The 27,769-nt window shown below is 40.9% G+C and overlaps 2 protein-coding genes across 2 annotated transcripts; one reads left to right on the plus strand and one right to left on the minus strand.

Annotated features, from left to right (window-relative positions):
* Nucleotides 1-8,051, plus strand: LOC146549602 (digestive cysteine proteinase 2). The gene is made up of 11 exons (XM_085263423.1): nt 1-164; nt 808-867; nt 951-1,043; nt 1,630-1,802; nt 2,729-2,990; nt 3,081-3,276; nt 3,374-3,567; nt 3,648-3,739; nt 5,791-5,952; nt 7,252-7,441; nt 7,528-8,051. The coding sequence occupies exons 1-11, from the start codon at nt 119-121 to the stop codon at nt 7,713-7,715; spliced, it is 1,656 nt and encodes a 551-aa protein (XP_085119549.1). The 5' UTR covers nt 1-118; the 3' UTR covers nt 7,716-8,051.
* A 65-nt stretch (nt 8,052-8,116) lies between these two features.
* On the minus strand, nt 8,117-27,706 carry LOC146549603 (solute carrier family 22 member 13). The gene is made up of 10 exons (XM_085263424.1): nt 27,041-27,706; nt 23,776-23,879; nt 22,844-22,998; nt 15,076-15,244; nt 14,814-14,928; nt 12,955-13,058; nt 12,649-12,860; nt 12,443-12,551; nt 12,147-12,359; nt 8,117-11,981 (listed from the first exon to the last, which is right to left on the minus strand). The coding sequence occupies exons 1-10, from the start codon at nt 27,371-27,373 to the stop codon at nt 11,879-11,881; spliced, it is 1,617 nt and encodes a 538-aa protein (XP_085119550.1). The 5' UTR covers nt 27,374-27,706; the 3' UTR covers nt 8,117-11,878.
* Between the last annotated feature and the right edge of the window lie 63 nt (nt 27,707-27,769).

Raw genomic sequence — 27,769 nt, forward strand, 5'->3', positions numbered from 1 at the left:
ATGATTTAATCATTGTTTTGGGGGTTAAAGAACGTCCGCAGAGCAATGTGTTTCTGTGAGGTTTGGCTTTAGTCTGCCAGCTGTTCTCATTGTCACTCTGAGAATACAGAAGAAAAAAATGCAGCTTTGGTACATTGCAGCTATTTTTTTGTGCGATGTCGCTGGTAAGGAAATACATTTCATATTTGTTTTTTAGGTTAGCTGTTTACAGTCAGCCAGCGTTACATGCTGTGGAGGTAGCTAGCACTCGGGGGTCTTGTTACGCAGCCGTTACGTGCAAATAAACATGTTAATAAACGTACATTAGCATTCAGTTTGCTAAATAAGAGGCTATCTTTGTGTGTAAGTAGCTATACAGTAGAGCAGGAATACATACGATAATTTTTAACTTTCACATTAAAGTCTTCCTGTTTTAGCTTGAGAGAAGTGCTAATTTATGAGCGCCACTAACCACTCTTTAATTCGGCACACAACTAACTTTATTATTTACCAAAGCTTAACCTGTTCCTTTTATGATAAAGTGGGCTTTAAAACTTAAAAAAGGAAGGTTGGGGTATGAGAAGTTTATCTAATTTTATAACTTATATTGCCAAAATGGCTACAAACGTCTGTTTTATCCTCTGCTCCGTGTGTGAGAAGTTAACAAGGCGTCTGTAAATGACCAGTGTTTGTAGCGTCCATGTAACCAGTTATAGCAAATATCCAGGGATAGCTGTCAGTATTTCTTGCTTTGCTATTTGCTGCTTGTTGCACACAGCTCTGTAGTTATATTACTAACATGTGTTGTCACCTCTGCTTCATTGTCAGGTACAGAGGCAAAGGCAGTACATAGCCTTCCTGATTTTGGAAAGAGCTATCATGTCAAAGGTAAGCTGTGAACTAACAGAGGGTTACACAGTATGTTTTGGGCCTTGTTGGAAGTTATGTTTCATTGAGTATTTACATTTCAGGAATCATCTCTCTGCCCTATGCTGAAATTGAGGAACCATTTGAGGCCTGGTTAGACCTAACAGCAAAGTCAAGCCGGATAGACTACTACCACGGTGAGAAACCCCCTTCAGCTGATTCTCCTGAAGCAGATTCTGTATTCCCCTGCTTGGCTAATCAGTAATTTGAAATTGAGTGCCTGTTGTGTAAGAGAAACGATACCAGACTGTAACATTATCGCAAAAAAAAGAAGTGAAAAAAGACAGAGTAAGCACGCGTGATGAACATAATCTGATGACTTGTGTTGCATGTGACTTTGTACTAAAATTGTGTTTTTATATGCTTACAGTGCTGATGACGGCTGGTGCAAACTTACCCACGAATACTCCTCTTTATTTAGTTTTTCTTCCATCAGACAAATCATCATCTTGACTTGTACATAACTGTAGTCTGTTAGGAAAAAGGAAGAATGAACACATTCAAAGTAGTAATGAAATAATAATAATAAAATTGAATCCTGATATAATGCGTTTCTACTGACAGGTGTATACGCCAAAAAGCCCTGACTATAGCTAATAAGGTTTTGTCTGAGCCACACATAGCATATTCATTCAGAAATCTTGAGCTATTAACAAAATAAATGTACTATTAACATTAGAGAAGTCAATAATGTCTCATTTTAACACTCTTTATCACCAACAGGCCAGGTTTTGACTTACCAGTTAGCTTCAGAGCAGCAGTATGGCACTGCCTATAAGATCTCGCCTGAGACCACTGAAGAGGAGCTAAATGTGATGAAGTGCTTCCAGATTAACGGAACAAAGGACGAAGCAGTCACACCGCAGGCTGCGCTCCCCGATGTGCAGGGCTTCCAGGTGTGTGTTTTATTTCTTTTTATTCCACTTTTCAGTTTGATCTTCATGAGTAAAAGTGTATATATGGAACAGTCTCCGGTTGTTAAAACAGAAGCCAAAGCAGAAAAGTCTTAAAGCTGTATACTATCATTCTAATGGCCAGAAGGGGGTAGTTACCCTACTGCAAGAAGAAGTCAGAGTGTACTGAGGTCACGCACACATCGGTTAAGAGTTGACCTCGACATTGGACATGATGCAACCACCGGTTGCTAGGGAAACTTCTATTCCCCAACCAGTTGGCAGTGTTTCTAGTAGATTGCCAGTGTTTGTAGATAAGCCTTTCACTTACAGTCAGACCAGTAAATGGGAATATGCTACCATTACCAGTATTACTAACATTGGGGGAATACTAATATTTCTTTAGTGACAGGTTGTTTCCAGGAAACCATTAACCTGTCTGTAGGCCTGTGTGACTTTGGTTATAGCAGTCATTTTTGCAGCAACTGCCATCAGCCTCCAGCAATCATTCACCGCTGGTCTTGGAGTACTCATTTTCCTCCTCACGTTCGAGGGTTGTCAGATGGTCACTCTCTAGACCCGTGTCACTATAGACGCATTCACTTGATCCTATGTTGTCACGTATTAATGGTTAACAAGTTGACATCACACGGTCAGTGGTGATGTGTCAGCAAAACCGCAAAAGAAAACAGGTAAATGACTCAACTGCTTACCTCAGTAAACCTTTTCTGATGAGTTTGTGGGCTCATAAGTCATAAGATCTTTATTACAGTGTCATGTTCATTTTGTAAATTACATTTTCATGAGGAGTATGTCTTAGTGGAAAACAAACCGTCACCATTTGTGAGTATTTATATCGTAGTCACATATTTCATTGAATGTTTTTATCTTTTATTTTGACAAGTCAAGTTGTTCATTTCCCTCCTTAGTTCCTGAGGGTGGAGTACTACAGAGGTTCCCTGTGTGAAGTCTGGCAGAATGTGACCACTGTGGGTTACAAGAAGAACACGTACACACTGTGGGTGACACATTCAGAGCGAGGTGCAGATGGAGGAAAAGACACCCCCATTCCCATTCACTATGAGATGATGGGATACAACACTCTGCTGGGGTCCCATTACGACAAGTACTTGGTGGAATACAAGGAGTTCAGCACTGACGTGAACCCCAAAGTCTTCCTGCTGCCTGAAGGTTTGTGTAAATATATACCTGCTCGACCTTTTGGAAGACTCAGAGGACAAAAGAAAAACAAAAACTCCTTCTTGTTGTGTTTCTATACAGGCATGAGTTGTGGTGGGTTTCCTGGTCCTGGAGTGGAGCACCATATGTTGGCCAATCCAATGAAAGATCTCATCCACACCTCAGCGTCAGGCCAGTCACAGCGCATGTTCAGCCATTTCAAGGACAAGTTCCAGCGGCAGTACAGCGATGAAAGGGAGCACGAGAAGAGGGAGCATGCTTTTGTTCTTAACCTACGGTGAGCGCAACATTTAATACTTCAATAATAATTGTGAGGCTACAGCTTTAGTAGTAGTTTTTCAGCGGTGTGTCTGACTGGTTCCCTGTTTTTCTAGGTACATTCACTCTAAGAACAGAGCGGGCATGTCTTTCTCTCTGGCTCTGAACTCTCTGTCGGATCGCACCATGTCTGAGCTGGCAACCATGAGGGGAAGAAAAAGGGGAAAGACCCCAAACAGAGGGCTCCCCTTCCCCTTCAAAGCTTACAAAAGAGTCAATCTTCCCGAGTCACTCGACTGGAGGCTTTATGGTGTGTATAAGCTTTAAATATTCACCAAAGATGCATCTGTGAGGAAGGTTTGTTTTTTCACCTTAACTCTGGCCTCCCAGGCGCCGTGACCCCAGTAAAGGACCAGGCCATCTGTGGCTCCTGCTGGAGCTTTGCCACCACTGGAGCAGTAGAGGGTGCTCTCTTCTTAAAGGTAAAAAGGATAGGAGGCAGCTTGCTGCACAGTCCTTGGCCCCATTCCAGTGTCTTCGAATAATGGGGCTCCTTCCCTATTCTCTTTGAAGCCGCAGATGCTCAGCTTGATGCTTCATCTGTTCTTGTTTGGGTTTATTTCCAGTGCACTTACGTTTGGTATAAATCTATATCTATCTTTCTGATGTTTTAGGGAGAAATTAGGTTTTATTTTAATACTCCTTGTATTGAAGTGGCTCGTGCAGGCAGAAGAATACGCCCAGTGAAATGAATAAAATACAAAGATGCAAATTATTCAAGGTGCATGACTGATATAGATTCTTTGTGACAAAACCAGCAGAATTATTTGCAAAATTAAAAATAACCATTTGTAAATTAGATAGATATGACAGTCTGTCACATTTATTTAGCATAGGGCTGCTGTTTGAGTCTACTGACCTTTTTTAAAAAATAAAAAAAACAAACAAACATCCTTCTCTCCGAAGTGCAGCCCTCCTTTTGGGGATAGATCCACAGGAAGATTCATTGTGTAACTTCAGTCGTGTTGGACGGGCTTTACAGTGTGTGTGTCTGTGTGAATGAATGAGTCTGAGGGGACGTCAGCTTTGGGCTGCCTCCATCCTGTAGAAAGCTGAGCTCAAAGGCATTCCTTATCCCATGTTGCCTAGCAACTTGATCCAAACATAGGATCAGTTTATTGGGACTTGACGGCACCCCATTGAAGTGACCGAATTCTGTGTCTCTCCCTCACATAGGAGACTCTTAATTATGTGTCTTGCCCCTGGCCTGTAGCTCTGTAACTCCTAGGCTGAGGTCCAGTGATGGAGGAAGTCTCAGGGATATTACTTACATTAAAGCTCCTGCTTCATCGCAGTGCAGTAACAACATTTAAACATTAACTGAAGTAAAATGTTTTTGCATTGCAGTAAACTTAAGGTGCTGCGCTTGGAAATTTCCCATTGAGTATCAGTAAAATCTGATCTTAGTATTTATTTACTCATCTAGTTTTAAATTACTGATCAGAAAATGCAAAGTACATAACGAACACCGAAATCCAGGGTCGAAAAGTAAAGTGAATGTGGAAGTGAGCCCCTTGAGACTGGCTCCAAAGGCGATTCACTCAAGTATAAAAGATCGATAGAGCTTCTGGGTCTGAAAAGTGAAGCAACTGCAAGTTTATTAAAGCCACCGGGGAGGTGATATCTGTGATTTTAAAAATACTCCTGCCTTATAAAAGTCTGTAGGAGAAGAGCCCATAAATCTTTATCCCTTTTGTAAATTTTAGTCATTTGAAGTGTCAGAAAGGAGGATTATCCAGGACAAGCTCTTTGGCGGTTTCATGGTCAGATTACCCCTCGCTGTCACATGTGGTTCAAAGCACCGAGATGATGTTGCAATGAGATTTCACAATGCAGTAGAAAACTTTATGGTAGTTGCATCCTTGTTTCACACTGTCAGTGGTCGTGATGGACTTCCATGTAAAAATGTCCAACTTTACACCAAAACATGTTTTTAAGGTCTGGTTTTGGTCTCTGTAGCGACTTCTTGTTTAACGATGTATAAATATATAAATGTAAGGGATTCATCCGTGCAATAATCTTAACATTTCTCACTGAGGTAAAGCAGCTTGAACTGCTAATTGCTTTGCAATAATTGCAGGAACAGTTTGTTTTGGCTAGGAGGAAGTACTGCTGTGAGGCTGCAGCAGGTCGTCTTTGAACCTGAGCGATGCAGTGACCCTTTACCCACGGGCAGGTTCATAAACAGAGCCACTCAGTGGGGGGCACGCTTTGAATTTAGTTCTTCGTGATCTCACAGCATCTGCCTAGAAACCTGTAGATTGCAGCTGGAGTAAAAATGGTGTAGGAATGAAAGCCGATTATAAATGTTTAGCTGTCTTGTTTGTGTTTCATATAATCAAATGTCAATAAAGTGGATCAGTGGATTAAAATGTCTGCATTTTATTAGAGTTTGATTCATGATTAGTGCAGAGTAAGCGCAGGCTGCTGATGTAATGCCGAGTGTAATCATACTTTTGCTCGTGTCTTTCAGACGGGCTCTCTGCAGGTTCTGTCTCAGCAGATGCTGATCGACTGCTCCTGGGGTTTCGGTAATAACGGCTGCGATGGCGGGGAGGAGTGGAGAGCGTACGAGTGGATCATGAAGCACGGAGGCATCGCCACAATGGAAACATATGGCGCCTACATGGGGATGGTGAGATGATTTCACAACAACAAATCAAAAATTTAAATGGCCTTTATTTGTATAGCGCTTTACTCGTCCCTAAGGACCCCAAAGCACAACCAGTCATCCACACACACATTCACACACTGGTGATGGCAAGCTACATTGTAGCCACAGCCACCCTGGGGCGCACTGACAGAGGCAAGGCTGCCGGACACTGGCGCCACCGGGCCCTCTGACCACCACCAGTAGGCAACGGGTGAAGTGTCTTGCCCAAGGACACAACGACCGAGACCGTCCGAGCCGGGGCTCGAACCGGCAACCTTCCGATTACAAGACGAACTCCCAACTCTTGAGCCACGATCGCCCCTTAAAAGAGCGACGTTAATAGTGTAATTCTACAAATCTTATCATTGTGGTATTAACGGCATGTTTGATTTCAGGCTCAGGAAGCCTGTCTTACAGTTAAACAAGCTTTTGACCAGAGACTGTTTCATGTGTCTCTTAAGTACTTAAAGCATTCAGAAAGTTACTGTCAGTTTGCCCCACTGTGTATAACTGTGTATTTATTAACATCAAAGGAAGAGACTGACTTCCAGTGACCTGTGATTATCCCAAATTGCTCTGGTGTCACCCAAAAGTAGCGACACCTGAACAGTATTTTGCAAAATTCAGTCATAAATCTAGCATGCTCTAACTAAGCAGACATAGATCTGCTGTTTAAGAGTAGTATTAAATATTATACATGTATTTAAAAATAAACTATGTGATGTCTGTTCATGTCTTTAACCCAGCTGCCCCACATGTGCTAGGTCACAAAAAGCCAGAGATGGATGAAAGCCAGTTGAAATGACCACTGCTGGTGTGTATAAATGGCCTTTACTGGGCAGCTATTCTACCACTCTCTCCGGTGCTCCTTGTTAAGTTTTCCTTTGTAATAAAACAGCAATTTTAAGGTCCAGAAATATTCAGAACCCAAACAAAGATTCACATTTTGTTCCAATAATCCCTCCCCTCTGGTATTCCAATTAAAATAACATTCCTTGCAGCTATCATAGAATCATCAGGAGCAAAACATCACATACTTTCTTTCTGCGTTAAATAATGGATTGTTTTTCCATTAATTTGCCCTCCACAAACCCCAGTAAATCACATGCGTATGATTCATTTCAATACATTCCTCCCTAAATGTTAAAGCAAAACCTACAAATTTATATTTAAAAAGCCAGCAGAATAACTGCCTGCTTATTAACAGTGGATTTCAACACAAAAGAGGATTTCGAGAAGCTGTGAGAAAGTTTTTAAAAATATTTTTTTCTCTCCGAGTAGAACGGATTTTGCCACACGAACTCGTCCGAGCTCGCTGCACGTATCCAGAGCTACACGAACGTCACGTCTGGCGATCAACTGGCCCTCAAGCTGGCGCTCTTTAAAAACGGCCCCGTTGCCGTGAGTATCGACGCATCACATCGCTCGTTTGTTTTCTACAGTAACGGCGTCTACTACGAACCTGCTTGTGGTGAGTGTTTTTTCTTTCCACAGTGATTGCGTTAGATACTATCCTTCACGCTCACAACAACGTAACTCGCTGGTTCTGTTTTTCAGGGAACACTGTGGATGATCTGGACCATGCTGTGCTTGCAGTGGGATATGGCACCCTGAATGGAGAGCCATACTGGCTCATCAAGAACTCTTGGTCCACATACTGGGGCAATGATGGCTACATCCTCATGTCTATGAAGGATAACAACTGTGGTGTTGCCACTGATGCTACATATGTTACACTGGCATAGACTGTCTTCTTTTAAAGCCTTTATGTTGCTGTTGATGCCACTTCATGACTGCTGAATTACACTTAATCTTGATGTGTGTGTTAGGCCAGCTTTATGGGAAAAAAGCCTAAGAACTTATCGTGGACTGAACTAAACATGGCAGCCTGATTGGGAGGAGACAGCACTACAGTGTGTTGCATTGATAACAAGACAAACTGGATCATTGTGAAGTAAAAAGTGTTACGTCCCGATAATCTATTTTGTCTCTGTGGTGTTAGTTTTTTAATTGCTGCTGGAAGGCAGAATTTTTATTGAAAACAAATTTAAATAAATTTGCTGGTCCCAGGAAGTTATTAACTCTGGTTGCTTTGTCTGTTTCTACTTGATGACACACAAACACACACAGAACAAGTTCACTCAGTCATTAAAATTTTACTGCTCAAGGCACACTGGCTCAATGCCCTTATTTCAGATAAGTCACAAATTTCCACTCGTCCTTTACAGGCAAATTATTCCTGCTATAAAAAGAAGTTGCATTTATAATGACATCTAACATCACATGCTGTGGCCAGCATTAAGGCGTGCACTCTCACATCATGCATATCGACATTTATACAATTGGTTTCTTTAATTTCTTTGCAAAAGGAATTTAGTTTGTTTGTTTTTTTAAATCTACAAAAAATCTTACAACAAATTGTTTTCATAATGGAACAGAAATAATATCAAGTGTTTCAATTGACTTTACTATTTTCTTTTTCTTTTTTAAATTGATGGAAGGTCACAAAAATATTAAGTCATACAGGAACATGATAAAGAAATGATGCCGGAGAAATTGGAAAACTGCTCTGTGGTCAGAAATGTGAAATTCCTTTTGGAAAACATGAGCGTCATGTCCTCCCGGATAAATCCTGTGTCTTTCACGGTGTGTGAGTGCATCAGGGGCTGTGCAATTACACATCTGAAAAGGCACCATCAGTGCTGAATGGCATATACATACATATGAGGGCCCAAAATTTAAAAAAAAAAAGCAGAGTGGGTATAAAATTTTGAGAAAAAACTCAAGATTTTTGACATTAAAGTGGCAAATCTGAGAGAACATTGAGCCTACAGTGCCTAAGACGCCTCTCATGGTTTCAATCCTTCAAACCATGAGGATTGAATGCTTTAATAATCTGTTGGATTGCGTCCTGATGTACCACAAGTCCTCAAGATATCAACTGTGCTGTAGTACTTCACACACAGGCTGTTACCTCATCCAAATCAGTGTGTTTTCTCATGAATAGCAGCTCACGACAACGACTCTTTGAAACTCAGACGCTTTTGAAAATGTGGTGATTCTGAACTTAAACCACAAGGATTTCTTTATTGCAAAGTCCAATTGAAAAGTAGAATTAAATTAGGTCATCTAAGAAAAAGGTTTTTTTTGTATTATTCCTGGCAAATTTGCCATTTTTCTCATTAATTTGCCACTTTAATGTAAAACATGTTGGGGTTTTTCCATTTTTTTCTTGGAATTTTTCCTGCAGTCCAGACCTTCCACCAACAGAAAGCAATTGGCACATCATGAAGAGAACAAGATATAAAGACTCAGGACTGATAAGCAGCTAGAATCATTTTTTTTCTCAGTTTAAATGTTCCATATTGTTTCCATATTCTATTGTGAATCAAATGTGGGTTTATGAGGTTTGCAAATCATTGCATTTTATTTCTATTTACAATTTTACAGTTGGACATGTAAATGCTTGTGCCTGAATAACAGCACAAACATACGGTGTTGTGTGAAAGTATTTGCCCGCTTCCTGAGTCCCTCTTTTCTTTTTTCTCATCTGTCACAATGTTTCAGATCATTAAGCAGAGTAACCAGAGTAAACGCAAAACGCAGTTTTTAAATGATGATTTCATTAAATGTGTAAAAATAAAATCAAGAAGGGGCACAGATACTTCACAGCACTGTATGGCATCATATTGCACATTCAAGTGCATCCGATACATGAATCGAATTTCTTCTATAATTCATAACAATAACAGCCCTTGATTGCTTGTGAAGACTCATAGAGTGTTATCATTGATACATGCTGCAGTCCATTTGTATTGGACAATAATAAAAGGAGAACAAATCTAAAAACAACAACAACAACAACAACACTGCTGAAATCAACTATTCTTCCACATGCTGATAACAGTCAAATCTCTTTTTTTTCATCCAAATCTATTAAATACAGCAGTCTAACTAAAAGGCTTCACTAGTGCATGCAGTCTCACTTGACTAGTCTCTTTTTTCTTGGCTTGAGACGAAGATGAGGCAGTTGCTTGCAATATAAATTTGTGCTACAACCAACATATGCCCAAAACAAAAACACTTTCATACAAAAATATCAAGCATGTTTCTTTGAACAAAATGTTTAAAATGCAGTAATAACGTTTGGAGAATAGGTGCGTTGCATTTGGCAGTCTGCTAGTCTTCTCCAGTCTTTAAACAACGTTTAGTTGTGCGTTCGGCACCCCCAATCACAAGAGCAGCGCGTCCAGGGATTTTGCCCTGAACAGCAACCGCACACCCATCTTGAGTGAAAACAATACCTAATTTTAAGTGGTGCGAAACACAGTCCGGAGATCTTTGCGAATTTATAGCACGCAGCACACACAGATCAACAATCAGCACCGTTACAGTCACGTGAAACAGAAAGTTTTCACTGGACTTCATGCTGCCTGTGAAGACCCAAGTACACATTTAATGCTTCCAAAGCAATTAAGAGGATAATAGAACACAGTTTATTTAACTGACTAACAACAAGCGTGACCACTTCTAAAAAAGCAGACGTTTGATGGTCTGGTGCATTCAGGTGTGTGTTAACACATTACCGAATCTTCAGAGGAATGGACACCCCAAAGTCAGACCACCAAATGCTCAGAGTAACAGCAAAAAACAGCTACGTGAGCTACATCTCAGAGTCTACACACTTCAGTTAGAATGTTAAATGTTAAAGTTCATGACAGTACAATTAAAAAAAGACAGAAAAAGTCGCTTGCTTGTGAGGACCTACCAGGAGAACATCTCCTCTCTAAAATGAACATGGCACCAATGCTTAGGTTTGAACAGTAACATCTGAACAAACCACAACACTTCTGAAGAATATCTTTTGGCTAAAACCAAACTCAGCATATCAGCACTTACAGCTCATATCAGCTGTGAAGCACGGTGGTGGAGGGGTGATGATTCAGGCTTCCTGTTGGCCATGTGACCTAAGCATCTTTCAGTGACTGAGTCGACCATGAACTCCTCCGTACACACAAGTGATCTAAAGTCAAACGTGTGACTATCTGTCCATCAGCTAACGTTTGACCCAAATATGGTCACGTAACAGCACAGCAGGAACAGAACGGCTGAAAAGAATCCAGGCGTTACAATGGTCCCGTCGAAGTCAAGACTTCAATTTGATTAAAATGCTGTTGCAGGTGCTTAACAGAGCTGTGTATAAACAAATGCCTGCAAACCTCAATGAACTGAAACAACGCTGTAAGGAAGATGTCCCAGAATTCCTCCACGATAACGTGGTAGACTGAGAAAGTCATACAGTGAACTATTACTTCAAGTTAATACATGTGGTTCTACAAGAAGTTTCTGGAGTTAACGAGTGTCGCAGAAGGAGAGAGGAAGTCGCTTTAGCTTGCTGTAGCCATGTCTGACAAGCTAACTGTTAGCCGACTTACATACAGGAGAAGATTAAATTAATTTTTGCTGCGTTTTCATTGTTGCTATAGAGTTATTATTAAACTGGCAGATTTTACAAATGTGACTGTTTACTCTTTAAATTTTACTTAAATGACATACTTACAGAACAATCCAACTCAGCTTTATATTGATGTAAAGACCCTACAGTAATGCACTGCAGTGCAGGCGTTCTGGTGGCAGGGAAGTGATGTATGAGTGCTCTCATGCATGGATGAATATATACACATGTGCAAAATCCTAATAGGAGCTATTATTCTGCCTAGCCACATTCAAACCCCAAGTAAAAGGTGTAAATCTCTGATGGATTTAAAAGATTGTAAAACACAGATATTTCTGTGCTGCTTTTTTTCCATTTGAAATATGTTCTGCTCAGAATCAAACACCTGACGTGTAATTGCATAGAGGGTTTTGTGAAAAGTAGTATTTCTGGCATCAAAGCTGAGGCTGTGCATTAGGTGTGGCTTGCCAGATTGCATAACTCCAGCTTCTCTGTGCTGCGTCCTGATTGGCTATCATCTTCACACATCTCTGGGTTTTCCTCGGTTGGAGGTGTCCTGTGAGAGAGGAATAACAAAAAGTAGACACTCATAAGTGTAGAGGTTTCATGTGCTTTGGAGTTCAAATTGAAGACTGTGTGTTAAAGTTTGCTAACCTGCGTTTTTACTTTCATCCTTTCTTTTGTATTTTGCTCAGAAGCAAGCAGGTTTTTAAACAATTACCTAACATCCCAGTTCTCTGCATCCTCCACTGTGTCTGGAAGAGGTCTGTTGGCAGTTTCAGGAAGGGCCAGGGCAAGGACAGCTCCCAGAAGCGGAGAGATGCCGAAGATGGCGAGGGGTGTGGCCGGGCTGTGGTTATGCAGCATGTTGATAATGGGTGCCAGCACACCACCTATCCTTGCAAACATACAGGATACGCCTATTCCTGTTTGCCTTTTGGCACAGCAAGGGAAAAGAAACTGTTTCAGGAATGCGTCACTGAAATAACCGTTTGATGATTAGGACAGAAGTCTCACCGAAGCACCGTGGGGAATATCTCAGCAGTGTAGACATAGATCACAGCAAACGACGCCGCTATGCCAAACTTCCCTACCATGGCGAGACCACTCAGGAGATTGGGATGATCTGCAGACGGAAGGAGAAAAATCATTCAAGTGATGAAATAAATTTTAATATTAGCTTTTTGAGGAAGAAAAAGCATTTTAGCAAGTTTCCATCTTACCTGCAGGCACTGCAAGCATGAGCAGACAGGCGAGGCCTCCGATTGCCAGAAAGCCACTCTGAGTGAGTCGGCGGCTAAAGGGCAGCACGACGAGGACCAGAGAACGAGCTGGGATCTCAACCAGCCCGAACACGAACTGGGTCAGGTAGAGGTCTGTCCCCAACCTGGACACGCCCAGTGAGAGACCATAATAGACCAGCACATTCACAAACCTGTGATTTCAAAGGGGAGAAAGAGAGGAGTGGTAAAAAGCTACAGAGACATTGTCTCTGCTGAAAATGACAGTGAAACGACAAGAAGTCGTACCAAACATAGAACAGGATCAGCGATCTTTTCCTCATCTGAGGCGTGCGTACCAGATCGACAGCCGAGTGACTTCTCTTCCCCTCGACCGATATCTCACACTCAACCTGATGTGGACGCCACAAACGAATCAGAAACCACAAAAGAGGCTTTTACATTTTACCTGTACATTAAAAACATCCCTACACTACTTGATGTACTGTAAATGTTAAATCAAAATATACTATATTTAAATCTAAGTGTTACATTAAAAATCCTCAAACCAGATGTTTTTATAAGGTGTGGAGCATGCTTCAGCTTACAAACCCCATACAGTTATGTGTAGGCTGATCTAGTACTTAGCAGTATTGTGGTACAGGTGCCTTTAGCCACGCTGGCTTTAAGCAGTCATGATGGCTCATGTAACGACTGCTTATATCTTTGCCGAATGCATTTAGCTAAATCCACAAGGAGCAGTAAACCTCTGAGTCATCAACACCAGGAGTACAGGTCAGCTGATCACCGGCTGTCCACAAAGAAACTACTGTAACTCCCAGTGCACATCATCATGTGACTTATTTAAGTTAACCCCCCTGTGGCACTGCTCCATCTATCTCAGGGTTCCCCACCTGTCAATTTCAATTTTAACACCTGTACATGATTAATAATAAAACATGTTTTAGTATCAAAATTTAAAGTACATAAAATACTCAGTAGTAAAGCAGGATGGCCTTTTTCACAGCCATATACAGGACATTGTTGGATCATTTTTGGCCTGATAGCACTGAAATAGAATTCATGGAAAATTTACGTTTATTTGTAATTTCATTCAAAAAGGTAAAGTTGCATATATTCTTTATTCATTACATGTGAAGTGAATTAATTCAAGCCTTTTTACATATTGATCAAACAATATAGTTACTGCGTATCTCTCCGTCTAGCTCTGTACATGAAACCACGGTAACGGGAAGACTGATTAGTCTGGAAGGTCGTCACTAGACTGCAATAGTGTATCACCAGCTGTGAGTCATGACAACCAGTTATTGAAGTTTCATCTGTGCCACAAACTTGCACGTGTTCAGCACACAGCCCGAGAAAATCCCTGCTATCCTGACCATGCATTACACGCTGCATTAAAACAAATCAAGAAAACAGTGTTCTCAGCATGAAACCTCAAGTCCTTCAGCTTTCATGTGGCCATCATCAAATCAGAGGATTCAGCTTTGAAAACCAGCTTAGAAATGTATGTTTTTATTTATTTATTAAGTTTCACTGTATAAAAGTTGTACTCCTCATTTCGTGATTGTCTCATTTTCCTCAGGAAGCTCAGCTTTCACTTGATTCATATTTAATTCTTATGAATATCTTGCCAGATAGAAAATGCCAAAGGGACCCGTTTCATGAGAGAACTGCAGCATGAGTCCTACGAGACAAAACAAAACATTTAATATGGCTTTTTCTTTTCTTTTTCGCATGGAAATGATGAAGACGACGAAATCTCTGCGGCTTTTCCGAGATCATCGCTGCTGATATAAAGGCAACTGTAAGGGGAGGAGATTTCTCTGTGATTATTTTCTTTTAATTTTGTTACAGAGTCGCACGAGGCCACATGAAGATCAAAGGAGCAAACATTTGCTTCCAGGACAGCATGCCCTGTTCACTGTTTTCCCTTGGTTTAATGTAGCATGTAATGAATGCTCACACTACTGGTGTGTGATCTGAAATGCAGTTAGGTTTGTGTGCGATTGCTGCTGGAGGAGTACGAGGTTTTTGTTAGAGATTACAGAGTAAACAGGAGAAAGGTGGCTGTAAAAATAAAGCCTAGCACTGTCACAAACACTGTTTTTGAACCAGGTGATCCTGAACCTGACACACACACACACCTGTACGGTGGGAGGTAAGACACGACCATTAACAAGCGCTGCCTTGCGAAGGAGCGCGATGGCCTCCTCTCTCCTGTTGTTGGCCAACAACCATCTGGCCGAATGGGGAAGCACCCTTGTTGGCATTGAGAGGTCAAACAGAGAGGTAGAGAAAAGGAGAAAATGAGGAATGATAACATGCAAGACACTCATAGAAATGCAGGTGTATTTTCATGTCTGAGCAGGGCAGATTTTATATTCAGATGTCAGTTGAATTTCTCACCATATATAGAAGCTAAGCAGGAAGCCCGGGGCTGATATTGCTAGTTGCAGCTTTCTCCAGTCTCGTATAAGATATGCTACTCCTGCTAGCAGCATATAACCCAGGCCATAGGCATAGTCGGTGATGATACCAGCCAGCATGCGTCTCTTGGTGCATGTCCACTCAGTACCTGTAGAACGAAGCGAGGAGAGGAGAGGAATTGTGGGTAATGGTGGCAAGGGTTTTGCAAAAACAGCTTTCAACCAGTTTATTTGCATATCTGAAGATAATGAAAGGTCTGCACAAATGTGTTCCTTTGTTGTTAGCATAAAGATGAGGACAGCCTAGCTGTCTAAAGCCTGAATTTACATCTAAAAGTTCTGTCATGTTTGCTTACTCAGCACAAAAAATAACTGTATGAGAACTTAGGTGAAAATAAGGAAAGCGCTAGACAGAGCTCTTAAATGTCTGGCATGGTGGTGCATTAGTAGTCTATGAGGTTTTGAGTCATGTGACCACGAATCTTGTGACCGTTAATCACCTGATATAACCTGTGTGCTTTTTTGGATGTGTAACAAGGTTTAAGTGAGTAAGGCAAGGCAAGTTTATTTATATAGCACAATTCAACAACAAGGTGATTCAAAGTGCTTTACAGAGACATTAAAAAACAAAAACAAATAAAAAGCATGATTTAAAATCGATTTAAAAAAAAACAGCAGATAAAATCAGTAGTTAAAATGTAAGTTTTGAAATTTAAGCTTAAAGGTGGTGCTTTATTCAAATGCAGCTGAGAATAGGTGAGTCTTCAACCTGGATTTAAATAAACTGAGTGTTTCAGCTGATCTGAAGCTTTCTGGGAGTTTGTTCCAGATATAAGGAGCATAAAAGCTGAATGCAGCTTCTCCGTGTCTGGTTAAAAAACCGGATCCAGAGGACCTGAGGGATCTGGAAGGTTCATACTGGGTCAGGAGGTCACTGATGTATTTTGGTCCTAAACCATTCAGAGCTTTATAGACCAGCATCAGAACTTTAAAGTCTATCCTCTGACGGACAGCCAGCCAGTGTAAAGACCTCAGAGCTGGACTGATGTGGTCCACTTTTTTGGTCTTAGTGAGGACTCGAGCAGCAGAGTTCTGAATGAGCTGTAGTTGTCTGACTGATTTTTTAGGTAGACCTGTAAAGATGCTGTTACAGTAATCAAGCCCACTAAAGATGAATGCATGGACTAGTTTTTCCAGGTTCTGTTGAGACATCAGATCTTTTATCCTTGATATATTCTTGAGGTGATAGTAAGCTGATTTTGTTATTGTCTTAATGTGTTTTTCTAAGTTTAGGTCTGCATCCATCACTACACCCAAATTTCTTGCCTGGTTTGTGGTTTTTAGGTGTATAGATTGAAGTTCTCTGGTGACCTGTAATCGTTTTTCTTTGGCGCCAAAGACTATTACCTCAGTTTTGTTTTTGTTTAGCTGGAGAAAATTGTGGCACAGCCAGTCATTAATTTCCTCAATGCATTTACCAAGAGCCTGTACAGGGCCTTGGTCTCCTGGTGACATTGTGATATATATTTGCGTGTCATCTGCATAGCTGTGATAGTTTATTTTGTTGTTGTTTATAATCTGTGCCAGTGGGAGCATGTAAATGTTAAACAGAAGGGGTCCCAAGATGGAACCTTGGGGAACTCCACATGTGATACTTGTCTGCTCAGATGTGAAGTTACCTATTGATACAAAGTATTTCCTGTTTTCTAAGTTTTGAACCAGTTTAGTACAGTTCCTGAAAGACCTGCCCAGTTCTCCAGTCGTTTGAGTAATATGTTGTGGTCAACTGTATCAAATGCTGCACTGAGATCCAGTAAAACTAAGACTGACATTTTTTCCACTGTCTGTGTTCAGACATATGTCATTAAACACTTTTGTCAGAGCGGTTTCAGTGCTGTGGTTCTGTCTAAAACCTGACTGGAAGGCATCGTAGCAGTTATTCTGTTTTAAGAAGTAACTGAGCTGTTGAGAAACTGCTTTTTCAATGATCTTACTTAAAAACGGGAGATTTGAGATCGGCCTGTAGTTGTTCACTTGTGTCTTGTCAAGATTGTCCTTTTTCAGTATAGGTTTAATTACAGCAGTTTTTAGTGGTTCCGGAAACACACCTGACATTAAAGAAAAGTTGACGATCTGTAACAGGTCTGACTCCAAAGTCTTTGAGACCTTCTTGAAAACACTTGTTGGCAGGACATCTAAACAGCAAGAGGAGGAGTTCAGTTGACCTAAGATGTCCTCCAGGTCTTTGCTGTTAATAGGTTGAAACTGTTTCATGGTGTTTAAACAGTTTTTTGGTGGACACAGTACATATCCTGGATCTGCTGTTGATGTACCAATTGCTTGTCTAATCTTTTGGATTTTTTCTGTGAAGAATTTGGCAAAGTCATTGCAGGCCATGGTCGAATGAAGTTCAGCTGCTACTGACACAGGAGGGTTTGTTAGCCTGTCAACTGTAGAAAATAAGACCCGAGCATTATGACTGTTTTTGGTGATGATGTCAGAGAAGTAGGACCTCCTTGCACTCCTCAGTTGTAAATTATAATTGTGAAGTTTCTCTTTATAGATGTCATAATGAACCTGGAGGTTTGTTTTTCTCCATCTGCGCTCAGCTTTCCTACACTCTCTTTTTTCATTTTTCACCAGTGTGGAGTTTCTCCATGGAGACTTTTTCCTTCCAGAGATAACCTTCACCTTAATGGGAGCAATAGTGTCCATTACATTTAACATTTTTGCATTAAAGCTATTGACGAGCTCATTGACTGAACCTTTGGACAGGCCAGGTGTTAATGGGAAGACCTGGTTAAAGATCTCACTACTGTATTCAGTTATACACAGTTTTGTGATCACTGCTGTTGATATATTTGTGTGTGCTGAAATTGCCCAAAGTTGCCCAGAGTGTTACTCAGGTCTTTAGTCCCTTTGTCCTGAGGGTTGTCCACATGGATGTTAAAATCTCCAACAATAATTACACAGTCGAAATCAACACAGATCACAGACAGCAGTTCACTGAGGTCATTAAAAAAGTCTGTGCAGTATTTGGGAGGCCTGTAAACATTAAGAAACACAACTTTGGATGGGGCCTTCAGCTGTAAAGCCACATATTCAAAAGACTGAAAACTTCCAGGAGAGAGCTGCTTACATTGAAATGAGTCATTAAATAAGACAGCAACCCCCCCTCCTCTCCTGCTCACCCTGGCCTCACTGATAAAACTGTAGTTAGGAGGTCTGTGAAGGTTCTCAGTCATCCAGGTCATCGTAGTCAAAGGAGCTTGCAAAGAAAAGCGTCTGGACTTCTTTAAGTTGCTTGAAGACGTTTCACCTCTCATCCGAGAACTGAAGAAGCTGAAGAAGCTTCTCGGATGAGAGGTGAAACGTCTTCAAGCAACTTAAAGAAGTCCAGACGCTTTTCTTTGCAAGCTCCTTTGACTGTAGTTAGGAGGGGTCAACTCGATGAGAACAGCTCCACTGTTACTTTGGTCCAACCAAGTTTCAGTTAAAAACATAAAAAAGGCTGTGCTCAGTGATTAAATCATTAATTAAAAATGTTTTCCCAGCTAAAGATCTAACATTTAATGAAGCCAACTTAAGTGTTTTAGAGGCATTATTTGCCCCCTTGTGTTTGGGAGCAGTCTGTGGCACACAAGGTATGTTTACTATATTTAAAGATCTTTTAGAGTGCAGCTCTCTGTGTTTTGACCAGGCCACATGTCTCCTTCTGTCACCTAAAAGTACAGAGATTTTAAAACCTTCTAGTAAACAGGGTCCCAGCTTCTCCTGGGAAAAGTCACCACTGCCATAATCCTTGCAGCCCGGACCCTCCACACATCACACATCAGACTGCGGAGACAGAGCATGAAGGTGGTAAGGAGGAACTAAGGGGGGCGAGGCTGGGCAATGTAACTTCGATTGCTTTGTTGAGGGCGGGGCTCGATGGCAAACCTTTGGCTGCTCTGGTGGGGGGTTTATGGGGGACAAAAAGGGATTGGGCCGGGGGGTAGATCTGAGCCCAGCACTGACCCGCTCCATCATCTCCTCAGTGAATTTCAGGGGTGGGGAGGAGGGAGAAAGGGAGGGGGGGAGAGGGTGATGGCCTGTCAGGGGTTTGGGGGACTGGGGAAGGTCATGGTCCCTGGTCCTGGTCGTTGGTGTTGTTGAGAGAGTTGGAGGCAAATAGGGACCCCTCTTCTTGCCTCTGATGTCTCTCCTTTCTGAAGCTTTTCTGGGCGAAGCTCTTCTGGGTTGGGAACGCAGGCTTCTGCGTTCCCAAAAAATATTAAAGTTGTTGATAAAATGCACTGAGTGGTCAGTACATGCTGATATAAGCCATTTATTCAGTGCAAACAACCTGCTGAATCTCTCGTCTCCTCCTCTGACCGGCGGTACAGGTCCACTGATGAATACAGCTGCATTCACAGAGTTTACAGTATTTAATAATCCAGTAAAGTCCCGTTTCAGAACCTCCAACTGTTGTTTGGACACATCGTTTGACCCTGTATGCAGAACAATGTTTGTCACAGTTGGATATTCATCTGCAATTTGAAGAATTCTCTCCTTCAGGTTGTTGACCATATCCTTAGGGAAGCAGAGCACTTTAGTGTTCTTACCACACATCCTTTGTACATCCTTAACGGCAGAGTCACCCAAAATCAGAGTTTCAGGCCTAGCCTTTAGCTTTCCCTGTGGCCTTTTACTTTTCAACAGATTTTCAGTCCTTACTTCGCTACTTTTAGATGGATGGTTGTCCGATATAGATCCAGGGTCCTTTGATAGTGGAGCAAATCTGTTCTGCAGTTTCACATTCAGTTGTTTTGGAGGTTTGTTGTTAACCTTCCTATTCACGGTTGTCCAGTCCTGTTTCCTCCCATATACAGGGGTTGAAGAGCTTCCCTGTCTTGTAGGACGTGAAGGCCAGTCGGTTTCAGAGATTTCAGCTCGCTGTGCTCTGCCTGTGATACGTCCTCCCCCTTCCAGGAGACATGATTTATGTCTTGGTTTTGCACCAAGACAGTCCAAGGGGGGATTTTCGCTTGAGGATTTATTATAATGCACAGAGTCTACTTTCTTGGTCATGTTATCTGTGCTCCTTAGCTGTGTACTAGCTTGCTCATTGCCATTGTTTTGAATCAAAGGCAAGGTTGTTTCATTTCCACACAGTCCATTTACCTCCACGTTTACTTCTAAGCGATGAATTTTTGTCTCCAGTACTGAAATCTTCTGCAGGAGGCTGTGGTAGTCATCTGTGGAGAGGGAAGGCATCTTGTTGCTAGTTAGCCGAGCGGTTAGCATCTTTCCAGGCTGTTCAGTGCCCAGACGCTGTAATCAGGCTTCAGCTGTGTGTAGGCCACAAACACACGGAGCGCTGAAGATAAGCTAACTATAAAAATGTTGCTGTTTCTGTTAAGAACACTTTAGTCCTGATGATCTATAAGTGTCCAGTATCCAGAAGCTATCGCAGGTAAGCTCATACGGAAAAAAGGGAAAAAATCTGCATAAAAATCAATAAAAATCAATAAAAGAAGCAAAGTATTTAAAGAGCAAAGAGAGGAAGAGTCCACACTCACAAAAGGGGTTGATAATTTAAATGTCACACAGGCTGCTCTGTAACCATCTGGCAACAACCAATCGTGAGGGAAAAATGAGTATTCTTCGACTAGTTTTTGAGTGGTTTCTGCAGGTTGCTGGCAGTTGTTGTGAAATAGACTCCTAAACCCCCAGTCACACAAGCCTAGACCCATTCAGTGAAAACCTGGCAACCGCTGGTCACAAGGAAAAAATGTGTATCACCCTGCGGGTTGGCAAAAACCTCCTTGAGGTTGCTTTGGTCAGTGGCAGGTTGTTGCAGTCAGCGTTCTCCATTTCTGGTTCTGGCTTTGTCAAGGCTTGCTGCCACCCTGGCCATCAGGAGGCAGAGCAGGTCTTCTACAAATCGGTAGGCTTGTTGTTTAGTGTGCTTGTTCCAGTCCTTGGGCAATGGGCATGGTACTGAACCCTGATGTGCTCCCAGTGCATTTATCAGAGTGTGAGTGTGAATGTTAGATGCAGATGTAGAAAAAAGTGCTTGTAGAGTAGAAAACTTTAACTATAACTATAAAAGAACCAATCCATTTACCATTCACTCAGCTGGCAGTCACAGACTGTTTGGAAATAAGTTGACGTGTTGCATGCAAACGACTGGGAACCACAGTAATCTCAAATCAGAAGCAGGTTTATGGTGCAGCATCCTCTTTGTAACTGATTTCATCCAGCGAGAACCAGCAACCTGCAGGAACCACTGATCAGCATGCTGTAGGTGTGTACTGTTCCCTTCATGTTTGTGCTGATATTGGCTCTGGTTGTAAGACAATAAGAACATCTTTGTAGTGAAGTGAAACCAAGTGAAAGAATAAATACTAACCACTGCAAATACTATCTGTGCTTCCCACGCATGTTTTTTTTAAATATATACTTTCAACCAGTCAGCAGTGAACATATCTGCAGGGCCACCAATGTCAGTTTATGTGCTGTTGGCTTTTTTAGAGAACTGTGTACAAATATATCTTCACAGACTCAAATCCCACAATCCCTCAGACTCCACACAGACACCAACCATAAATTTGTATTAGCGGTGTCTCTCAGTGTATCTAATTAGAGCCTCGTTAGCTGTTTCCATGTTTCCACTCTGAGTAAATAAAATTGAAGTTTATCAGCCAGGATATAAAACTATGTAGGTTTGAAATAGTGTTTTAACTGCATTTAATCTGCATTTAAAGTAAATGTAATCACATTGCAACAGATACCAACGTGTTTTTTTTATACACACACTTTTGGGACACTCAACCAGAAACACGCCTGTGCTGGATCTGTGACGATTAATAAAACTTAAAAAGTCTTAACACTGACTAGGAGGATGATTTTGTTGAGGCGTATGTCATTATGTTTTCTTTATTAAAAACTCTTCGGAAAATGACAAACCCTGAAGTCATCAGAAAAGTGTGAAAAGTTTTGAAAAATAATAATAACATTAATAGATTAATTAATTTATAAATTAATTACCAAATTAAATATTTAATATTGAAATGTAAGTTGTTTTTTAGTATAAAAGTTCTATATGAATAAATGAGGTCCTTATATGTCTGAGATGCATCTTATTGATCTGATATTGCTTTAAAATTAAAGTCATAATGAGGAAATTAAAATAGGAACGCTTAAACATTTAAAAAACATAAACACACTATCCTGCATCAACAGAAATGTCAGTCCTGTCATACATGGCATTATTGTTAAATAATTGACAATTTAAAAAAATATTAATGAATTATCTTTTTTCACCATTTAAATGAACCTGAGATTATATATCAGCCACTGTGTTTTATGAAAACATCACTTTTTTTATAATTACTAGCAGCGCTTTCTCAAATTCTTCATCCTTTATTTATGGTTGTCTTGGTGAACATTACGTTTCGAATGGGCAACGTATGTTGAACATGACTCATGAGACATGATCTATATGAAAATCAAAAGAATTTGGATTTATTTAAAATATTTTTAAAAACATATAGATGTTAATAATTGCTACATGCATGACGGTGTTCGTGCACAGCTTCATTCCGATTGGCCCACCCAACACATATGCATACATACACTACAATGATCACAGTAGGAAGGTAAGTGCCTGTCGGGTATTCTGTGCTGACGCTCCACTACAGCAGCCTCAAATCATCATACTCATGCAGGGTTTGAGTATGTGTGTGTGTGTGTTTGTTTAGTACCAAGTACAAAAGCATTGATGATGACACCAGATATTGTTGTGCCAACTACAAAGCGAAGAATCACATAGACCGGGAAGTTGGGTGCGAAAGCCACAGCGACACCGAACACAGTTTGGAGAGCGAGGGACAGCAGCAGGACGAAGCGTCGGCCATACCTTGTAGACAGAGAGAGGACACAGGAATGTGAGTTAGCCCTCCCTCATTATTAAAGATTTGCACCAGTAGACCCAACGAAACAGAAGTAAAGATATCACACTAAGCTCGAAACACATAAAAGAAAAAAATACTAAGTCTTTATCTAGTTCTTAGTGTAGGAGGTGCAGTTATCAGAAACCAAGTGCTTATAACTTTATGTTCACCAGAGAAAATCTGAGGTTTGAAAATTAGTAACAAAGCTGGGAACTTCAGTTTGCTCCCTGGGCTGTTTTTCTTTTCAGGTGCAAACGCTTCCTTTTGTTCACTTTAGCCCTAACTTACCAGGAAGACCACATATTGCCACCTGCTCACTACCACCCACTGCAGCCTTCACTCTTCAGTTTCTTAACCCTTTCAGCTCCGTCAATAAAAGGGAAGCACAGGTCTCATGACCCACTCCCACTTCCCATTTGTCTTTCTGCAATAGATCTACTGTGTCAGTTCAAAGACTTTTCCAAGATATTGATGATACTACCCTTCTATTGTTTCTAGTTTAAAGAAAAAACAGAGAATGAACAAGAATGTTAAACGTATGGGTGATTTTTACTGTCACACAGTTAAGTCTGAACAGTTTTATCGTGTGTATCTGTAGCTGATGAAGCAAATAAATTAACTGCTCCCCTTACATACAGTTACCACATGCAAAGGCCTACAGCAGTGGCCACCCCTACAGTCGTGCTTTGATGCTGAGGATCTGACACTTTGTTCTATCTGTGCGCCGAGTGAGAAAAGCCTACCTGTCAGCCATGGCTCCAAACACCACCGATCCCACCAGCAGGCCAAACATGTAGATAGATGATCCAATGTTGTTGAACACAGCTTTGCTGCACACCAGGTCCCACTGGTAGATGGAAAAAGAAGTTACTCCTTGTGCATTTGTTTATTTCTTATGTATTGGTGAATGGCCATGCAAATGGTAAATGGCCTGTATTTGTATAGCGCTTTTCTAGTCCCTGAGGACCCCAAAGCGCATTCACACACACATTCACACACTGGTGCAAGTGACATACACTCTGTGGGCAAAGTATCGGGCTACATCACGTAATCTTAAGCACCTCACTTTTGTAAAAGAACTCAATACATTTAAGTGTAGTACTGTAGTAGGATGATATCGGTGAAACAAGTCAGTTCCTGAAATTTCTTTCTCCTTTGATACTACACAATAACATGAAAGTGGTATCATTGCAACGTGGAAGCTTTTAGGAACCAAACCACAGCAACTCATCCACAAAGTGGCAGACCATATAATCTTACAGAGCAGGCCTTTCAAGTGCTGAGGCGCATATTGTGGAAAAGTTGCCAACGCTCTCCTGACTCAGTAACTACAGGGCTCCAGACTGCTGCTGACATTAACATCAGCACAAAAGCTGTGCAATGGGAGCTTTGCACATGTTTATGCAGATCCTGTAGCTGTATCTGGCCCAGTACCTATGTCTATGTAGAGTATTGTCAAAGTAAATTTGCTTGTGTGTTTGGGCTGCTCTTTGCTGATATTGATTATAGAGTATGGTATCAAACTGGCATTGGACAAAACAAAGCACTGTCATAAAGTTCCAAGTGCAAATGGACCTTAGGAAAGGGTTAGAGCTGCATCAGGGTCAGATTGACTGCAACCTCTAAGGAAATATGATTAAATCAGTCTATACTTGCCAAAAATGGCAGCTGACCAGCTGTAAATGACCAGACACTGATGATTTTCAAATTACACTGTCATTTGTTTCTGTTCTGGCTCATTAAACATAAAATAGTCCTTGCACACAAACTGAACCTTCCAAAGTCCAAGAAGAAGTGGCAAAACTGTCCAGGATATGGTCGCAGTACAAAATGATGGCAATCATTTCTGAATCCCTTTATTGAGACAGTGACTGTTAGTCAAGGAAAATATGTGGCACTACAGCACAATATCAAGGACACAAGAACCTTTATGCCAAGAAGACTCTTATGTAATATAATACAAACTGTTGTTGATTAATTTGTGTATGATTACAACAGCAGCTGTGAACAGCAGGGGTGCAGCAGGGTGTGAGTGGGGCCAGTTGCTTATTTTGGCTCCAAGGCCCTTTGGAAAGCTAATGTGGATGTTTGCTGTGCTGGGTTCATTACTCTTTATCATCACATCAGTCTTTCATGAAATAATTTCTCAGATTTTTACATATTTGAATTTTATTTTATTTTATTCATGTTTTTCCTTATTTAGCTCCTTTCTTTTCCATGGATTTTGAGATATTTGCCTTGCCATATTGTTTTATTACATGCATTTAGCACAAAAAATAAGAACATTTATGTTTGGTTGATTATTTCTTTGGACAGCCAGTTTATTTGGGTGCCACATTGGGTGCCAAATGGTGCCACGTTTGTAAGAAAAATGCATTTGTGGGTTGAGCAGCAGAGCTGAGTATGTGGATCGCACCGATGAAAAACCTGCAAATCTTCTCTTAAATCGTGACTCTTGTTTGGTGTTGTTTATTGGGTTATATGATTGAAGTCTGAAGAAACAAGAGATATTGGCAGATTAACAACTGATTCATTTATCAAACAGGGGCCTCTGCAGCATGTAGAAAAGCCGTACACAGCCACAACAGCCCGGCACCTCCTCCTCACTAGTTTGGCCACACACTGCTTTGGCATGGCATCCCAGTCTTAATCACTATTTGTCGCATTTCAGACAATGTTGTTGTGCTGGTCACAGAAAATGTAGCAACAGCGATTAAGATTTGTCAAGTTTTTCACGGCACAACCCACGTACTCAACTCTGCTGCTCAACCCACAAATGCATTTTCCTGACAATTGTCACGACATTAAAGGGAAAACAAATAAGCTATGATTTATTGCCAAGAAGCATTGTCATATGACCACATGTCATAAGAACAACACAAATATTTGTCAAAAACAGGCTAAATAAAGAAAACTATATTGTTATATAGGTAGCCTACATAAAACACTAAATTCAGGTTTTGCCAAAAAGTGATTTCCAATGTTTCTATGCGTTTTCTATGTGTAATATCTTTATTTATATTGGTAAATACAGTTTAGTGAACAGAATTTACAAAGGGTTACATAAAAAATGCAAGCTCTTCATATCTTTATGACTGCGACATTATAACCAGTGTAGTCCTTTATGGCCAATTAAAATATCTTCCTAGGAAATTAAAAAAAAAAAATAATTAAAATTTCCTTCTAGATATTTGTTGCAAATTCTGCTACCCACTTGGTCACATAAGTCGTAAGTCAATGAGACTTTTTAACTGGATAAATAAAAGATCGATGAAAGTCACTTTGCCAAAAACTTATTGCGGCTTCTACCCTGTGACAAAAATGTTCTTTCTGGCACTTAACGAATTAATATCATTCACGCGGGACAGATTGTACATGTGTTTCACATATTATAGGCCAACATTGCAAGTAAATAACCGTAATTTGACATCTTAATATAATTTTTAAGTGCTTCCCTTTTTTTCTGCTTATAAAACAGTAAATTTGGGAATCAACGGCTAACAACAACGATTATATTTTAGCATTAAAAAATATAATTTAAATAAAAGAATTTAAGCACGCTTGGATTAGGCTTTGCAGAAACAAAAGAAGATGATTTTGGTAAATATCAATACGGTTAATTTAGACATAAACGCTACACTAGGTGTTGGTCTAATAAATGTTTTAAACACTGGTAGTTTTGGCTGCTGTAACACAAAAAAGTCCCAACTTTGGGATAAAGTATACCACACCATAGCTTAAAAACCACACTGGCAGCAAATGATCTTTGGATATGTCTTTTTATATATTAGTGAGATTAAAATCCTTACTCTGATACTTATAATAAGTATTTAATAGGTAATATAAGCAATAAAAAGTATCAAATGATAGCCTACCGTCTACTATTTGACACCTTTTTGTCGCTTTTTTTGATTTCCGCCTCTTTTCCCAGCATGAAAGTGAACTGATTAATGACTAAAGTTGATCTTCAGCCCAAACCGAACAGACCAGATGGTCATGTTTCTGTACCTCGGTGACGGTGGTGCTCTCAAAAGTCTCCCTGCTGTAGACCCATCCGTCACTGCACGGCACGCGCTGAGTGCCGTTGCCCAGCAGCACGACATCCTGCGAGAAGCAGGAGGAGTTGGAGAGGCTGAAGTTCAGGGTGGCTGAATACAGGGACTGATTCCCCGCTGCTGGACTCGAGCCCTCGCGGCACTGATGAGGCGGCGTGGCTCCGGTGAAGATGCTCACCAGCATGTGGAAGGCGAGGAGGATCTGAGGTAGACATATCCATATGTAGAGAATTTTCTGGTATCTGCCAAAGCCTCCAATGGCAGAGAGGATCTGATCGAAATTCATTTCAAATGTAGGTCAAATTGGCTCCAATGGAGTGGATGAGCCGGGGAGATGGAGGCGGAAGATGGTTGTAAATACCGACCAGATACTGAGGCGGTGTTATGGAGACAAACAAGATAAATTACCATGTGCTGCCGTGGTCAGTCCACGTGAAGTTGTTTAACAATTACTGAAACGAGCTCAAGAAGGTTATCCTCCCTCTGCAAACACACTCTCACCTCACGGGCAGCGAGTGTCTGCAGATGAGGCTTCACAGAGATCGATTAGAATGCTCCAAGATGAGACGCGCGGACAAAGTTTTTCAGTCTCAAACCAAGTAACAAGTAAACAAGTAAAAATCCACAATTAGTCTTCCGTTGTAAATATTGCACAGGGAGTAAAATCACGCACCCAACAAAA

This window comes from Mchenga conophoros, linkage group LG22 (assembly GCF_057382185.1).
Source record: "Mchenga conophoros isolate Kocher_MC1m ecotype Shallow Benthic linkage group LG22, M_conophoros_male_GT1.1, whole genome shotgun sequence".
NCBI classification, from domain to species: Eukaryota; Metazoa; Chordata; class Actinopteri; order Cichliformes; family Cichlidae; genus Mchenga; species Mchenga conophoros.